Genomic DNA, 19,172 nt, shown 5'->3' on the forward strand with positions numbered 1-19,172 from the left:
GTTACACGAGCTTCAGATACCGGTCACACGCGAGGGCACTTCCCACAGCGTGAAGCTCACGCAACATCTCATTCCCTTCTGGGAACGGCGTTACATGCGTAACCCAGACGTTTTTATTTACATTTTACCCATCGTCCCGATTTTTTGGAATTGGGGTTGTATAATCAAGCAGCTGTATATATTGTGTTATGTCAAAAGATACATTTCTTTGGTTTTAATTTAAAAAAAATTGTAATCCAGGTAGTATTCCCATTTTTTAGATTACTTTTACTTTAGATCTGATTACTTAGTTTTTTGTATCCTGATTACATGACGCCGTTACATGTACAGTATTCTGTTACTCTCCAAGCCTGTAGATGAGTAATGAGATGAGTAATGACCAGCATTACTTAAACAGCTGTGCTTGCAGAAAATTCCTTTTCTGGTCAAGAAAGCTGAGATTCACCAAAAATCATGTTTATGCTATTTTACTTGCAGCACCTATGTAAACCTTGATGGGAAGACTCTTGTGAATACTCCTTTAATTTAATATCTCTGGCACACTGTGTGTGTATAGGTTTGTGTGTAAGAGAGAAGGATTTCTTGTATCTGTGTTAAGATACATTATGGATTCACTTTCTGTAATGAATGTGTGTGATATGTTTTCTTAAGTGTGTGTGCTTCTATGTGTTTCTTTGTATGTGCGTGTGCATTTCTCTGTCTTCCCAAGGGTAGGAGACACAGTTCAGGAATGTTTTGCTTTTCAGATGAGAGAGACGGAAAGGTCACGCCATTCCTTCAGCCTCCAGACCCCTACATTCCACCAGAGACCACTGTCTGAGCTCCTTCTCTCTCCCACACACTTATACACATACATTATCACTGACATTCTCCCTGTACTGGTGATTTCTCTCTCTTTACCAAATCAGTGTCTCTCTCTCTCTCTCTCTCTGTGTGTGTGTGTGTGTGTGTGTGTGTATGTGTGTGTACATGTTTATGTGTTCGTCTGGTCATGTGTAAGTAAAACCATGTGTATCTCAGGCCGATCAACACTGCGCCCAGCTCCTTGGATAAACATTCTTTGTTTGGCCAGGCCACTGCTCTCGCATCTGCTTGGCTCCCTAATCACTCCAATCACTCCCACAAGGCCACGTTACACTCTCTTTCAGACTGTGTGAGAGTAGATTAATGTACCTACACTATTTGCTTTGGCAACAATGGAATTTATAACAGTCATGCCAATAAAGCACTGTTGAACTGAACTGAACTGAGAGTGTGTTGGCCTGCACATGGGACCCATCTCACTATACACTCCCTCCCTTGTGCTATGAAGAGCAAAGATGCTACTGTAGAAGGCTGGGTTTTTTTTTTTTTTTTAAAGAAAATTTTATGATTGATTAAATGGTTACTAGGTAGTTAGTAGTTGGTGTTTACTAAACTTTATATGCAACCCCAATTCCAAAAAAGTTGGGACACTGTGTAAAATAAATAAAAAACAGAATGCAACGATTTGCAAATCTCATAAACCCACATATTATTCACAACAGAACATAGAAAACATACCAAATGTTTAAACCGAGTAAAAAACCATTTTAAGAAAAAAAAGAAGGTAAGTTTGAATTTGATGGCCGTAAAACACGTCTCAAAAAAGTTGGCAACAGGTCAGTAACATGATTGGGTATAAAAAGATTATCTTCAAGAGGCGGAGTCTCTCAGAAGTAAAGATCGGCAGAGGTTCACCAATCTGTGAAAAACTGCATCTACAATTTATGGAACAATTTCAGAATAATGGTCCTCAACGTAAAATTGTGAAGACTATAAATATCTCATCATCTACAGGACATAATACCATCAAAAGATTCTGAAAATCTGGAGTAATCTCTGTGAGCAAGGGACAAGGATGAAAATCAGTATCGCATGCCGGTGATCTTCAGGACGTCAGGCGGCACTGAATTAAAATCAGGCATGATTCTGTAAAGGAAATCACTGCATGGGCTCAGAAACACCTCCAGAACTCATTGTCTGTGAACACAGTTCACTGTGCCATCCACAAATGCTGGTTAAAGCTCTATCGTGCAAAGAAGAAGCCATACGTGAACATGATCCAGAAACGCCACCGTCTTCTGTGGGCCAAAGCTCATTTAAAATGGACTAAGGCAAAGTGGAAAACTGTTCTGCGGTCAGATGAATCCAAATTTGAAATTCTTTTTGAAACCATGGACAATGGACGTTCTCTAAACTAAAGAGGACTGAAGAGGAGAGGGACCATCCGGCTTTTTGTCAGCGCTCAGTGCAAAAGCCTGCATCTCTGATGGTATGGGGGTGCATTAGTGCCTATGGAATGGGCACCATGTTGAAAGGTATATACAGGTTTTAGAGAAACATCTGCTTCCTTCCAGATTCCATCCCATCTTTACTTCTGAGAGACTCCGCCTCTCTAAGATACACTTTTTATACCCAATCATGTTACTGACCTGTACCCAATTAACCTAATTCGTTGCAAAATGTTCCTCCAGCTGTTTCTTTTTAGTAACACTTACTTTTCCCACCTTTCATTGGCCCCATCCCAGTGTTGCGGCCATCAAATGAAAAATGACCTTATTTTTTCCCCTTAAAATGGTACATTTCCTCAGTTTCAACATTTGACAGGTTTTCTATGTTCTACTGTGAATAACATATTACACATATCATGCATATTTCCATTTTACACAGCGTCCCAACTTTTTTGGAATTAGGGTTGTATAATGTGTGTGTGTGTGTGTGTGTGTGTGTGTGCGTGTGTTGGGGGTGTACGGGTCAGGAGGCCAAATTCCTCCGTAAAGATAGAAAAATGTGACAGTTGCTGTGTTGGGATATTTGACTCATCCCCATTAGGAAAAGTGTTTTTTGACAAAATCAGTAAATAAAATACGATTTAAATCAATCTTAAGAGAAAACACATTCCGTGTTGGTTGCGGAGGTTAAGATTAGGTGTTGGGTATGATATTACTTAACCCTTAAGTTATATGTCAATGGAAGTAGAGTGGGCGAGTGTGTTAAATATTACTAATATAACTCTGACTCAGTTGTGTATTAGTGTTTTAGAAGAGCGTTGATATTAATCAACAGGAAATGAATGACAGGAAATAGACATCCCCCCACCCCCACCCCACACACACACACACACACACACACACACGCACAGATACAGACACACACACTTTCAGGAAACTAATCTCATCTAATCTTATAGTAGTTGCATTAGTTGCACCTTATACTAATTTCCATTGCAAAACATATATATATATATATATATATATATAAGATCTAAATAGACATAAGGGTTAACTGTAAAAACTCCTCCTGGATGATTATTTGCTAGGGTTTTGTGACTAGCGTACTCCTAGCTAGATGTGATTTAATACTTCGATGCCAGCTACACAATGGCGTTAAGAGAAATGACCCTGTAGACTTAGATAATGCAGGCACTGTAGTATGACGTGTGAGTGTGTTGTGTGTGTATTTACTGCTTAGATAGAGAAGTATGAATGAATGAGCAACAGAGAAAGATGGAGAGAGAGAGAGAGAGAGAGAAGAAATTTAGCATGTGTGTGTGTGAGCGTGAGCGAATATAACCCAAAGTTCTCTTTACAATCTTATCATTGCTCTAAATCTTCCGGCTAATTATAGAAGCCATTTAGTTCAAGTAAGACATTTAAGTTAAATCAGCCACTTGCTCTCGTTTGCTCGGTTATTGACTGCACTTCTAGATTTTTTCGCACAGCAGAAACACACTGTTATGTTGTAATAGCTAATATAAACCATCTTCAACAACAACACCACACACACACACACACACAGACAGACGGACATACACGCTGTGATTATCTGTTGAGGGAATTTTTTAATATAATTATACGAGTGCCTCGTGGCCTCGTAGATAGTGTTCGGGTAAGCGATACTCATCAGTAAACTTGGCGATTGTTGTTTGGGACAGAGCTTAAAGTTCTGTCTTTAACACAAGACATAAAAAGAGACTCATAGCACAGATCCAAACCAAAAACACGCCCAGCTAAAGTGCGACAGATGGCAGATGGACGCAAATGAAATATTACCTCTAGCTACACACTACTGGTGTGCGTGTGCAGCTGATTTGCATTTGGTGACGCCCACAAAACTCCATACAAAAGCGAAGCTTACAGCGTTAAAATGACGATAAAACAGCAAAGAAAGACTTGGAAGATGTTTTGACTCACGACTATGCCAATAGTCGTGAGTCAAAATATCTTCCAAGTCTTTCTTTGCTGTTTCTTTGCATGCTTTCTTTCACTGACCATTCATTTGGACCTGATCATTGTAAAATGGCTCCGAGCTTATACACTGTAGTAGCCATCACTGAGAATAGCACCATGTGGACACACAAAACCTAAATGTCTGATTGTTTAGTCAGAACAGTAATTAGACATGGATTTTACACTGAAACACAGCCAGAGATTCTATTGCACTGACTCAGGTTAATTTATTTACCGTTAGCATCTTGAAGATGTATCACTTGGTGGTCTGCGTGACATCGTCATATCTAATGAGCACCGAGTTCCTATTTATTAGACCCGATTAGCTGTGAAAGTCAGAGCTCTTGAAGTGCGACTGTTAGACTTTTAAAGTGGCCTGGACGAATGAAAAGCTTCATGGACAGATCTCGACAGTGTTTTGTTAGTAATAAATCCAGACATCTTTCTGTGTGTTGCAGAACCATGAGAAGGAGACGGCGTTGCACTGTGCGGCTCAGTACGGCCACTCGGAGGTGGTGTGCGTGCTGCTGCAGGAGCTTACGGACCCGAGTATGAGAAACCGGCGTGGTGAGACACCGCTGGACCTGGCGGCACTCTACGGACGGCTGCAGGTGGTGCGCATGCTGCTGAACGCTCACCCCAACCTCATGAGCCTCAACACACGCCAGCACACGCCTCTGCACCTCGCCGCCCGCAACGGACATCACACCACCGTGCAGGTGCTGCTGGAGGCTGGCATGGACGTCAACACAGAGGTGTGTGTGTCGCTCTGTGCACAAATGAGCAGATCTGTAGACGGTTCGAAGGGATGAGGTATTTTTATTCATTTTCATGGGTTCTAGGTCTGTGGGAGTGGTTGCCAGATCCTCTTATTGCACTTACGACTTTATATCGTTCCATTGTTTTTTCTGTTTTATTTGTCCCCACAATTTGGTCACTAGAGAGTACGCCATCGTACAACCAGGGAAGGGTGAACGCTAACACGTGCTTCCTCCAGAATAAAATGAAGGCAGCTAAGCGCATTTTTTAAAAAACTGCTGCATCACAGAGCAGCGCAACACACCTGGAGGAAAGAGCTATCTGCACTCTTCTGCATCCATGAGCTCACAGACACACACGATTGGCTAGTGATTGACAGGACAGCGCGTACACCTTCCCTCCCACCCAGAGATCATGGCCAGTTTTACCCTCTAGACCAGTGGTTCTCAACCTTTTGTGAGCTCTGGAACCCTAGAATATTTCGAACAATCCACAAGGACCCCCTCAACTCCACAACAATTATATAAACAAGTTTATAATTTAAGATTGAATCAAAACATTTCAAGAGTTTATCCTTCGACATTTTCTTGTTGTTGGGGTGACGTTTAATTCGACTCTCCGAATGATCTTCTGTTTATTTTATCTGCCAATGCGACACGTGAACTTGTCTGCCGCTCGTAGGTTTTTATTTATTTATTTATTTGCAAATGATCATTTCATTTGCAAATAAATTTAAAGTAAATCCATCAATGAACGATTGTTAGCTCAGCTAACGTGATATTTGTGAATGCACGTGAATAACCAAATTGGTTCATTTGAAAACATATCTTAAATTCTTCTTACATTTGATGGACGTATGATATATTAGAATATTTTGATACATTTAACAAAAAACAAACTATATATATATATATATATATATATATATATATATATATATATATATATATATATATATATATATATATATATATAAAATATTTAAACATTTTAAAAACTTTCCCACAGACCCCCTGCAATTACGCCATGGACCACTAGGGGTCTGCGGAACCCCTGTTGAGAAACACTGCTCTAGATCTCCCATGTCTGATTGAGTGAATGTAAATGTGTGAATGAAAAGAGTGTATCAGAAAGAGAGAGAGAGAATGAAGCTGTGGAAGTAAGAGGAATAGAGGAAACGAGTGCATGAGAGTGATGGAGAGAGGGATGAGATTATTGCCCTGGGAGAGATGAATAATTGATCTGGCTCTGAGAGAGAACAGTCTGTTCCTCTGGCAGGGCCTCGGGCCGACACACATGTGGGTTTGTGTATGTTCTTACTATCGGTGCTATTTATCACCGTCTCACTATATTCATCAGCAGACTCTTTCACGTATGCATGTTTGGGTGTGTGTAGTTAATGTTCTCAGTAAGGGTCCATCACTTCTGTGTGAAAGCAGCTGTACGAACACACAGGAGTTTGAAACCAGGATCCTCCTCTCTCTCACTTTTTATTTTTATCTCTCCACTATCCCTCTTTCCTCTGACAGAAATGGCACGGGCTGGAAAAACAGGATGAGGATGTGAAAGCGTACTTATACTGCTGAACGTTCGATCTTCTGTTTAACTGGTCTCACATTTCTGAATTCAGTACAAACTCATAAGGTCAAGGTCAAGGTGGGGTCAGTGTTCCTACCTTTTCTTATGACTTTCAACGAACTCCAAGCCTCGTTTGTTCAAATTTCTCACGAGATCAGGCTGATAATCCCGTTATAATCCCAGTGCAAATTTGCCATTAGGAAATAATCCCACCTTTTCCTTGTAAATACAGATGAATGATGTCTATGGCGCGTTTACTCTCCCTTGGATGCAAGTGAAGGTTGTTGGCTTTATTAAAAACCAATGTAGCACACAAACCAAAGGGCTAGGCAGCACAACCAAATGTCCAGGCAATTAGCACACAGGCATTATGGTGGAAAAACTCATCAACAGGTAGAAAACGTCTTGGATGACAAAGTCACAGACATAATGTGCGCTTAATTATTACTGACGGTTCCAGATGTGAATCCCACGGCGAAGGTATTTACTGGAAGATGACTGACTCGTCGGTGAACCGCGACCTCTTCTCTAAAATAAAAAAACATCCACAGCTGTTTCTTTTGCGTGTATAAGTGACATTAATGTATTCGAACATCTGTATGCGTGAACAGAGCAGGTGTATACAGGAGTTTATGCTCACGAATGAACTGGTATGCTCAAAAGGAAGAGGGCACTGGAGAGACCGCAGAAGAGGAAGACTCTTCAATTCCAGGAAGCTAGGTGTGAGTGACATCGTTTCTTTTCTCTGCTGACATTGCTAACTAATCATCATGGGAAGCAAGACAGGATGTGGTCCTCAGTGAGGGAGGGCCGTACTTCCTGTTTCGACGTGGGACGTGCTCGGAATTCATCCGAAGCTCCAGGATACAGCGTGCACTTCTGCTCGGCATCTCGGACAGTCCCTGAGCGTCGTCTGCGGACCAGCCGGCAGGAAGTTCACGCTGCAGTACTGTAGGATTGTTCCCAGCAGAACCGATGAGACTCTCAGGTCTGAGACTTTTAACTCGACCGAAGCCGCATTCTCGGAGATAAACGTGTCCGTCTTCGGTCTTTTGTGTTCGGGGAGTGATCTGACGTATAGAGTCCGTGTGTGTGAGTGATTAATCTACTATAATTCTGGCAGCACAGTCCTGGTCTGTAGCTTGACGCGGTGTTGGATCGCGTCCGATCCCGAGGCGTGTAGGGAGGGATTCTGTTCTGGGAGTGCCCGTGTGGGCAGTCGTCGTTTTCATGAAGGCCAATAGGACATGCGCTCAGTCAGGAAAAACTCAAGAGCCTTTTACACGACTCTTGCTGTGTCTTTTCATTCATCTTCATCTTTTCATTTTCGTCGAAGGCCAATACTCTCTGTGTTTTATACACACCGTGTCCCCTGCCGTTCCTCGGTTTTATAATCTCGTAACTCCTGATGTGTACTGTATATTCACAATCATGTAATGCGTGATGAATCTCCAGGCAAGGCGAGTTTACTGTCGTTTCATTCACTCTGCTCAACAGGATGTTGATGGCCATTGTTAGTTCACACATATTTTCTATCCTTCATTTCGGTGTATGCTTGAGTTATAGAGTTGAGCGCGCTCTCTCTCTCTCTCTCTCTCTCTCTCTCGCTGGCAGACGGAGAAGGGCAGCGCGCTACATGAGGCTGCTCTGTATGGAAAGATGGATATAGTTCGGCTCCTGCTCGACTCAGGTGAGTCCTTCTTTTTCTTTTTTCAGATAAACTTTGAGTTCTTTCTTTTTTGTTCACCAGAGCAGGGTATCCTCTGACCTCAGTTCCATAGGATTATTTGTCTTGTGTGTGTGTGTGTGTGTGTGTGTGTGTGTGTGTGTGTGTGTGTGTGTGCATACGTGACCTTGCGGTTTCCCTCTCAGAGCCATCTGTGGAATAGGAAGTATGAGATTCGGGAGCTTCCTGCATAGTGAATAAGCTTTTTTACATTTTTAATCTGGTATTCGAACTGATCGTACTCTGTAAGATGGAGACATGTCCTTCACATCCTGTGGTGTTTGTGCAGGACTGTGAAGAGTATGTTTGAGTGTGTCGTCTCATTAGCATTGTGCACTGCTTATTGACTCATGTGACGAAGGATGAATCAGTATCCGGACGTTTACAGGAACCGGGACGTACTTAGAGCTGTAATTTTCGGTCCTGATGAGTACTGACGCTCGTGTTCTTTGTAACTTCCTTTCTGTGTAACGTTATTCGTCTTCCTTCCTGCTCCTTTTTTTTCCTCGACCTTTCTCTCGCTCACTTTCTTAGGGATTGATGCCAACATTCGAGATTGCCATGGGAAAACTGCACTAGAGATACTAAGAGAACACCCGTCCCAGAAATCACAACAAATCACTGCTCTCATACAAGGTTTTAAAAGTACACACACACACACACACACACACACACACACAATATGCCTCTTTCATTAATCTTTTAGTAAAGTTGTATGTAAATGTTGATGAATGAACATGTTCAGATCTCTACAAGGCATCTCCAAGGCTCTGTTTTTTTATCTCCTCATCATCTCTGCCTTCTCCTCTTGGTTGCTCACCTTCTCTTTATCTAAAATGGTAAAGTAACCTCAAGTCAAGAAAGTAAATATGAGACCGTGCATGTTATCTATCTATGTCCACTTGCCGGTGGTTTGGACATTTGGACAAAACTGCATTAGCTCATTGTCTCTTTCGATAGAATTTATGATGGCAGAGAATGACAGAGGACAAGTCCCAGACGAACCCATTCGCCAGTGTCCAGTGCCTGCACCTCGCACCTCCATACCCTCGCCTGCTGCCTCCCCATCACTCAGGCATAAAAGTAAGTGTGTGTGAGAGATAGAGAGTAAAGCCAGTTAGGTGTCACTTTCACAGATGGATTACAGTAGAGGAAACAGCAGGACCTAGTGGTCACACATGGTACTGTCGTGGATTAACAGAAGGTGTAAAGATTTGGTGATGTGGTGCATTTATCTTACACCAACACAGCAAGTAGGTACACGGTTAACACGATGGCATAGCAGTACAGGTAATGATGTCAGGAAAAGCTTTATTCCCAGGTGGGTCACATCCCTTAAACCCCTAAAAGTAGTGTACTTTTTTAAAAGTAGGGAAAACAAGGAAACAAACAAAAAAAAAAATCTCCAACCAATTTCTTTCATACTTTTCCTGCTGTGGCAGTTTTATATGCCAGTTAAAGCTTGTCCATGATCATCGCATTTACATTTATTCATTTAGCAGACGCTTTAATCCAAATGAGGAAATACATGCAAAGCGATACATCAAGCGGAGAACAATTTTTATAATTAGTTACGTGCCCACAGAAGAGGCGGGTCTTTAGCTGTTTTTTGAAGATGGTGAGAGATTATGCGGTCCGGATTGAGAGGTCAGAAGTTCATTCCACCACTGAGGGACAGTTAGTGTGAAGGTTCTGGAAAGGGAGCTTGAACACGCTGAGTAGGCAGTACTAAGCGTCGGTCGTTAACCGATCGCAGATTGCGTGAGGGAACGTAAGCCTTCAGGAGAGAGTTGAGGTAGGAGGCGCTGTTCCAGACAAGGTCTCGTAGGTGAGCATCAAGGCCTTGAATTTGTTGCGGGCGGCTACAGGAAGCCAGTGGAGAGAGATGAAGAGGGGTGTGACGTGGGTCCTTTTGGGCTGGGTGAAGACGAGGCGTTCTGCTGCATTCTGAATCATCTGAAGGGGTTTGATGGAGCTGCTGGGAGACCCGAGAGTAGTGTGTTGCAGTAGTCCAGTTCTGAAATGACAAGAGCCTGGACTTGTAGTTGTGTAGCCTGTAGCAATGATGTAAACAACATTGTGATGATCATTTATCATACACCAACTAAATGAACCCTGCTTTTGGAGATCTTTCGTCCTTTCAGGTTGAGTTCTAGCCCTGATCTAACATCGGGTTGCTGCATATCAGAGCCAGATGTGGTAAACACTTCGCTCTGAACGGGGTTGGATGCCTCTGGCTCGGAGTCAGTCGTGCATCACCGTAGGGCTTACAGCGTAGCGAGTCTGTGCTCAGGATTACTGCTGAACTCGTGCCTTAGACTGCTAAGTGCTGTGGCTGCATTTTCTTTACAGTGCCCGTTGCAGCCAAACCTAAAGAGATCGCGAAGAGCATAAAGGATGTTGGCACACATCAGTACACAAAAAGGTGCAGCTCAGCACTCAGTACAGCACCCGAACTTACAGTTTCTCCAGCACCTGCTGTTTACTGAGCAAGCTGAAGGGGAAATCGTGAATCGTTCAAAGCTTAAACAGATGTCCTGTTCATCGAGCCCATTCGATTAGATTGATGTATTAATAGCGTGTAAATGCTGGGTATTTTACCCTGCCATTGTATTTAACAGTATTTAACCATCAGACAAAACACCGTGCTTGGGAATCTTCCTGATGGCAGGACTGCGCTCAGAGACTTACAAAGACTAGTCATTTTACCAGCCTTATTTCCGTGGTAATCTCAGGTCGTAATTACTCGAACATCATCTCAGTAGTAGAAATGTGAGTTTTCATGTTCTTTAGAGAAACTGCACGAATTCCTATTACAGATGTGTGTGAGATGTGGGTGAAAGACGGAGGGGAACCAGGGATTAAATCTCCTCGGTTAGAATTTTATTTAACGAAGACAAAAACAGCTGTATGAGCAGAGGTTGTGTGCGTCCTGCCAGTTTCTCTCACACCCTGTGCACCATCATTAACTTCGTATCAAGTCAGGAATCCTAAACATGACAAATTTGTTTACCAGAACGTTTCCTCGATGTGTCCCTCATCAGTCTTTATAAATCACGCTTGATCTCTATCTGCAGATGAAACAGTGACAGGAGAACTGTCCAAGTTACTGAATGACATAAAGATGTGCCGGGACAGGGACTACTCCTTCGAGGAGCTTTGCCAGGCCATTTCTTCACACTCGCAGTCCATGGAGAGCTTCTGCAGTGGCACGCTGTCGGACGAGGAGAGAAACCCCACGCTCACGCACGTCAGTAAGGTAGGATCAGCGCTTTCACTCATCTAAAATAAGTGTGATTTTAGGGCCGGGTAGAAAGCCCTGACGAGGAATCTTTAACATCACGTCTTATTTGTTTAGTCTCGCCGGCTTCTGAGTTTTAAAAAAAACCCAAAACTAACAGTCTGTTTAAAGTTAGCTTTCATACTGAAGAGTGAGCTGGGTGACAACCACATGGTCCAGGCTTGATCTCAGAAAGTGTTCTGAACAGGATATGGGTGGATTGGTGAGAAGTACGTCACCCCGGTCATAATGCTATCTATGTCATGCATTTATAATAGCAGCGTTTGTGAATGTGACACACTTGTTCATAAATGACCAAAAAAAAGACCATAGATAGATAGATATAGATATATATTTTAACCATAATGGACTTTTTCTGTACTTCAGGAAATATATTTTTAATCGTCGTATTTTCTACTTTTACTAAATATTCACCCCAAACGTCCCAAACGTTTAAGCAAGGCATAAAGCACGACGGGGTGATGTGATGTCAGTCTGAAATGGATTATTTTTCCTATAACAGCACGCCCCGCACTGTGTTATTCCTCTTCTCTTACCACGGCAGTTTACATTTTTAATTTATTAAATAATTGTTTATTTGTCCAGGGGTAGAAAATAACCAATGTACTCATTTTTTAAAAAAAAAATATACTTGAGTACATGTTTCACTTGTAACGGTACTTTTTCGAGCATATTTCAAATAGAACGTTTAAAATAATAGTAATTCTTAGTACGTTTGATTTTACTTGGCTTTTTATAAATAAAACAGTATGTATGATCACCATTACAGAGCGAGAGAGAGAGAGATAAAGCATTTAATCCTGGGAGACTGTAATCGAATTGAGAGATTTAAAGTATGGACAAGTTTAAATCATTCCATTTGAAGACCCAATCAAAACAGAGCGGTTTGCTGCCAAAAGTTGACGGTTATGGCACCAGATGCTTAGTCAGCAGTAGCTCAGCGTCTGAGACAGATGAGCATCCCTGGCCCAATTTACCAGCTATCTTTAGTTTTAAGTGCCTCATGTGCAAAAAGAAAAGTGATAATGATTTGCAAATGATGCGCGCCAAAACCCCCCGAGACCCATCATCATTTCACAGCTCAACATCCAACCTGTGGAAACATGTACGCAGACAATCCATTCGCTAGCTGAGTGAGATGGATTAGCAAGCCAGATCTTTTACCGTATGAAAGATCTGTGTGATGTTCTGAAGTGATCGGTTCTGTCATCCGGGAGGAAAAACGTATTGCTCAGAGGTTGCTTTTCCTAAGCTTGGGAGACTTACGGTAGTAGTGATTCTCCGATTTCTCTCATTTTGGTATCAACAGTGTGTGAGAAGTTTCTCCTAAAATTCCTTCGGAGAAATAAAAGTAGACACAAATGAGACATGACAAATTTCTGCTTATCCTATATAGGGTTGTGAGGAGCCTGGAGTCTATCCCAGTCAACTGGGGGCACAAGGCAGGGGACACCCTGGACGGGGTGCAGGGCACAATCACACACACACACACACTCACTACAGACAATTTAGAGATGCTAATCAGTCTACAGTGGACCGGGGGAGGAAAGCGGAGTACCTGGAGGACGCTCCCTAAGCACAGGGAGAACATGTTAAGCTCCATGTACACAGAGCGGAGATGGGAAATTGATCCCCCAAGCCTGGAGGTGTGAGGCAAACTTGCTACCCACTAAGCCACCATGCTCCCTGAGAAAATAGTCAAAACCGAGGACGCCACATGTTTCCACACGACAAGCTTGCTGGAGATTCCAATAGAAATGAAACTTTCAGCAACTGAAAATATTCTGAGCAAACTAGTGTTCTTAAACGTGTGTTCAATGCCTGGTATTGTATACTTTACCCAAACACACTAGAAAGGGATTCCATAATTGTATGTTCTATTTTTCTTTGTTTAACATGGCAGAGTTTCTCTCGTAAAACTCATTTACAATCACCCTGGAGCTTTTTTTCTGCGTAAAAGGATAACGATGATGGCTTACGACTCAATCCTTGAAGTAATAGATTATTAATAGATTTATTCTTGTACTGTAATATGAAGAAATGTTTGAGTTCGTATTGAGACGTTTGACTTGCAGAGTGTGTGATGTTGAGATCGCTTCTGAAACCTTATAGGAGACAAACGCGAGAGTATTTTTCTCGGGAGAAAAGTTTGAGAAGCGGGAGACTTAAGCAGACGTCTCCGTCTGATGTTCGTGTAACCTCGTTATTGGCTAGGAGAAACATCTGAGATGTTAACGAGATCTCGTTTTTGATTTTTCTTTCGTCTGGGAATGTAGACGTATAATAAAGTCATTTTTAATTTTTAAAGTGAGTGGTTTTCCCACCAGATGAGTTATTTACTCTTATGTTGATGACTTTTACTCAAGTGAACTATTACTACGCTAGAAGCACTTTTACTGAAGTCAGTGTGTCGTACTCTTTCTGCATGTAATCTCGAGGAACTAATTTGTGCAAGACAGACTAGTTCCTGTTATCACTTACGTTATAGCAGCTATAAACAGTCATTCCGTCATCTGCCTCCCTTATTTTCTCTCTCTTTACGTTAAGACAAAAAAGCTGCCTGTCATGTTACTGAGAAACTACAAAGCAACAGCAGGGACTCATTCACAGATATAATGGAGGCCTTCGCACAGCAATATGAGCAACCTGGTGACCTTTCTCTAAAGTGGATAATCTGTGGATATCTGATGGATGGCTCCAACATCAGAGTTGGTGACATTTGCTCCTTTCAGTGCTCACTTCAAACGGCATGTGAACCAAGACAAACTCCCGTTCCGACAGTCATGGGCTTTACAGGATGGTTGCAGGTGGCTGTGCAAATTCAGGAGGATGGGTCAGAGTTCACGGGTGGACAACACCAAGTCAAAGCGGGTCGAGGATTTGTCCGAAAAGTCCCAGTTCTCTAAAAATGACCATTCATCGTGGAGCTGACTAGCATGTCGTGAAAGCTGGCCTTCCATCTCTCCTGCTCCATCCTCGTAGCATACGAGAAATAAGCCCAATCCTTTCTGTGATAGTCCTAAGCACTTCCCGAACCAGTGTGCTAAATTCCAGATCCTGACAAAGGAGAAGAACGAGACCTGGATGAGGAGTAACCATCAAATCTGATGCCACGGTTGGTCTCACCAAGCAGCCCAGTGCAATTTGAGGAGTCGATGCAAAACATGCAGCACAGCATGAGGTATCCTTAATGAGGCCAACCTTAGACCTCCTCCAGAGAGATCTTTTGTCATGATTGAGATGCTTTATCAACCTGCAAGTGTATGCCATCCTGGATGAGACCTGGATCAGAGCGCACCATTCTGCTCCAAGCTTCTGCCCAACCATGGGATTACCAGGTAAATCAGCAGGGATCTGGCCCTCTGAACAGCGAGGAAGGATGTGAGAAAACTTCATGTTGTGTCTTTTACTATCTCCCCCCTGCTTCACAACCAAGTTGATGCTTCTCTTTCAGTGGAGCATTCAATGCAGCACAGCTGGGTCCGGCAGAGCACACATACTCACTTGTCTGATTACAAAATGAATATTGGCATCTTTGTGGACTACTTCGCCAGTCTTTCCACGATGCTTTCACAGTGCTTCTGATTGGGTCAGACCACCCTCACTTAAGCACCCCAATAAAGCCTGTTCATCTTGGACGGCCTGGAGGCCCAGCTGTAGTGAAGACTAAACTGAGTTGGACTCTATAAGGGTCTGTGTAAGCTCATCACTGGGATTGTTGTGTTTAGCGCTGTTTAATGACCTCCAGCTTCTGCTGAGCTGTAGAGAAGCTATGGCAACTGTTAAGAGGCAGTTCAGCTCTTGGTGGGGAAGACCGTGCAAGTTGTGATTGCAGGTGTTAATCGATACTGTATGCCACCACTCTTCTGAGGAAGAAGGACATGAGGAAGAAGGATATGAGGAAGAAGGATATGAGCTCTTCCTGAAGCTGCCTTGCTTCATATCATAAGCATGAGAGGGAAGCAAAGAGACTTGGTGTCTTCCACCTTCTGGTCAGTCATAAGGGGTACACTGTACTATACTGTATACTGATGGATGAGTCAGGACAGTGAGTTGGATTCAGAAGTCATTCACCCCAGCATCCAATCACCAAATTATTAATCAAGGACTCTGAGAGTAAGCCGGGTCAGAAAGAGTCTTTGCTGACACACGGTGTCGGTATTCTACAGGGTAGAGAAGCTATTAGTCATCACCAGCACAACTCTACCAAAGGTAGAGAGCCAAACCTAGGTTGTCTAAGATGTTGCCACAAGTATGTTTATTCCACCTGACCTTTTACTCCACAGGCATGGATTGTTCCGGTCTCTAGATAGTAGACATTGGATGTCTGCAGGAAAAGAGACGGGGTATTCTGTTTGAGTGCCTTACCACCTGGGCTGTGCATATTGATCTCCTGCCGACTGTAGATACTGATTCCTTCCTAATGGCCTTGTTACAATTAATTGCCGATCATGAAAAACCCTGGGAATTATTACCAGAACAAGGCACTAATTTTGTGTGTTGGAGGGGTTGCGGCGGTGGGGGTGGGGGTGGGTTGCGGGGGGGGGGTTTGCGGTTTGGGGTGGGGGAGTGGGGACGTTGGTGTGCAGAAGGAACTTCACGAGACATTGTGGCTCTACATTCTCCGCTGTTGAGTAAAAAAAAATCATTTTGTCTTCAGTTCCTTTACCTCATCACACTTTGCGGGAGTGTGGACGAGACAAGTATAGTGCCACCAAGTCGTGCTAGGGTTACAAGCCATAACTGAGGTTATGAGTTTTGCAGGTGGTCTCATTGAGAGGCGCACTCAGTTCTATTCACCTGATGAGGTGGCCCAACTCCTCAGCACTTCCTTGGCTAGTCAACTCAAAGTGAAAACTGCTCAATTTTAAACTTGTGGAGACACAAGTTCTACCGGACAACATCTGGAGACGTTACTTTAAGAACTACCTAACAAGACTCCAGCATCCTGCAGGTGGGGACAGTTCCAGGACAGGATGGGAGAATTTGGACTGTGGAAATTCAGGTTAAAGGAAAGACATATATCCAGTTGGTAGCGTGGCTGATTAGATTCCCTTCCTCCATTCCCTTCCACAAGGAAATACCTAGCCCTTTTCTCGTGTACAGGCATCTTAGTAAATCAGGGCCTCGGTGTTTAAAATGGCTGCTGATGTACCAACCTTGTGTATAACTGTGTTTCCAAAGCAAAACAAAAAAAAGCCAAAAAAAAAAGTGTGGCTGAAATTGAAAGGCCATACATTTCTATAATAATATAGAATTTAGTTTTGCTTGATATATAGAGCGTTAGAGCAGTGCACTGATTTCCCTCCGCACTATTTTCAGTAGTGTAGGTTACCTGCGGTATCACCATGTGGCCAGGAGAGGGCAGACTTGACTGAAGTGTGAATGTGCACGTGTTTTGTGAATTTATATAATACAAGGAAGCATATTTATAGAACAAAATCAGTGCATCTCCTGCTCTGTGATTTGGTCCAAATCAAGCTCGGAGCGATCAGTAGGACACACCCGGACGGAACCCACTGATCACTGATTGTGATTCTGTGTGCTGGAATTTTTTGATCACTTGTGAAGTACCCTGATTGCCAGGGCTTGTGGGTAACAGAGCCATTTATCATTATAGCTCAAGGAAGTTGCAGCTGGTTATGTGATCAATAATTACCACACACACACACACACACACACACACACACACACACATAGAATGTGTGAACTGTCTTACGTTTGTGTCTCATAATTACATACATACAAACTGGATCAAGTGTAATCACAGTGGTCACACACACAGTGTGTACTAGTATGTGTGTGTGTGTGTGTGTGTGTGTGTAAACTGCTTGTTATTTCTCTTCATGTAGTGGCCCACTCCTCTGTTGCCCTCAGCGATGGAGGAAGAGGAGAAGGCTTGTGGCCCTTCAGGTCTGTGGGAGGCACTTACACCCTGCAATGGCTGCAGAAACCTGGGCTTTTCACAGGTACACACACACACACACACACACACACACACACACACACAGTTTGATAACCGTCCCTTTTACCAGCCCAAACAAGCACATACCTACACACACACTGGGGATGGAGTGGTGTAATAACTATCCAATCCAGAACAAACCATTTTCATTAAATCATGGGATCTGGCTGTAGGTTCATTTAAAGAGGATTATAGTTGATTACACTCAGTCCTGAGCTGCAGGGTTATAAAAACGTATCACTGTCACTACTGCCACGTTGGATAACTACAGTACATACAGTACAGTACATAAACGAGTGGGTTTTCAGACAGATGTTCCTGTTAACATGGACGCTGAGTGTATATTATGGTTAGTGTGTGAATTTCAACTTTCGGGTAGCAGTTTTATGGATTTTCAAGACCAGTAAAGACTTTTTTGCGTGGCAGTGTACGGGCAGAGTTTTCGATTCGAGACTTGGCTCTTGACGACAGTCACGATGGCGGCAGAAAGTTCTACGGAGAAGCAAAGCTCGCGTGTCTGTTTGTAGGGGCAATAGTCAATTCTTTTTTTATTTCTTACTCGTACAATTAACCTGCAAAAAAGTGACCGCGCGTCGCCTGAGAATTCTCACGAGGAAAAAAATAAATCACTGCTTAACAAATAAACCCAATAAAACCAGAATAAACACTGTGCTTTACCATGATAAATTCATTCATTATTGGTGAAGAGGATGAATCTGGACACGGAATATTAGCAACATTGCTCCTGGACATCCTTATGAATCACACGCTCAAAGTAGATGTATTATATACTATGCAAAGATATCTAGATTAGATAACTAACGTTTTATTAGCTATATTAAAGAAGAATCATTTGGGCAACCTCCTGATGGCTTCTGCGAGTTCATATTGTTTTTGTATCATATTTACATCATTAAAAAAGTACTCTCCAGTTAGACGCGTAATCCTATTTCATCACGTTTAATCGAACAAAATCTTAAAATTGTACGTTTTTTAGAGTTGCTGCGCATGTGCAACCCGAGCGTCAGTCAGAGTAGCTCCTCTCTCAGGATGGCGGAAGACGAAGCAGAATGAGGGTCGAGAGGACAGAATACGTGTACAGGAGATTCGGAGCCTTGCCATGAAGTACAGGGTTAATAAAAATGGACTTGATTTAGATGTTTAGTGTATTGATGTGCATGTAGTTAAACACTGTGTAGAGTGGTGGCGCTGTTTGCTTGTGTTTCGGCGTGTGTCCCTGCGTCTTTTTTTAATGTGAGTGTGTTGCCATGGGAACGTGACGGATGTAAGCTGCAAAGACCCCACTGCACTTCTTACCAGAGCACTATGGATGGATGGATGGAGAGAGAGATATGAAGATGAGTACTTTATATAGAAGAAGTGAAGTGTGAGGGCTACAGTATGGATCTGACAGTGAAGCCAAGCTCCTTAGCAGAGTGTGTGTGTGTGTGTGTGTGTGTGTGTGTGTGTGTGTGTGAGAGAGAGAGAGAGAGAGAGAGAGAAATAAAGACAGAACAATGGTGAGAGAGAAAAGGTGTGTGTGTGTGGGCATTAATTATCTGCATTAATAATTAGTAAGACAAATGTGTGTGC

General features: G+C 42.8%; 1 protein-coding gene across 5 annotated transcripts in view; it reads left to right on the forward strand.

Annotated features, from left to right (window-relative positions):
• The window catches only part of anks1b (ankyrin repeat and sterile alpha motif domain containing 1B), a 187,064-nt gene that overhangs the window by 59,327 nt on the left and 108,565 nt on the right, over positions 1-19,172 (forward strand). For 4 of the 5 annotated variants that reach the window (XM_053641558.1, XM_053641559.1, XM_053641560.1 and 1 more), the window contains exons 4-9: positions 4,709-5,005; positions 8,202-8,277; positions 8,848-8,949; positions 9,274-9,396; positions 11,391-11,572; positions 17,467-17,583. In XM_053641558.1, the coding sequence (XP_053497533.1) occupies positions 4,709-5,005; positions 8,202-8,277; positions 8,848-8,949; positions 9,274-9,396; positions 11,391-11,572; positions 17,467-17,583 (897 nt within the window). Of the gene's footprint in view, positions 1-4,708; positions 5,006-7,111; positions 7,576-8,201; positions 8,278-8,847; positions 8,950-9,273; positions 9,397-11,390; positions 11,573-17,466; positions 17,584-19,172 lie in introns of those variants that run through there. The other variant, XM_053641563.1, reaches the window with a different exon arrangement.

This window comes from Ictalurus furcatus, chromosome 14 (assembly GCF_023375685.1).
Source record: "Ictalurus furcatus strain D&B chromosome 14, Billie_1.0, whole genome shotgun sequence".
Classification (NCBI taxonomy): Eukaryota; Metazoa; Chordata; class Actinopteri; order Siluriformes; family Ictaluridae; genus Ictalurus; species Ictalurus furcatus.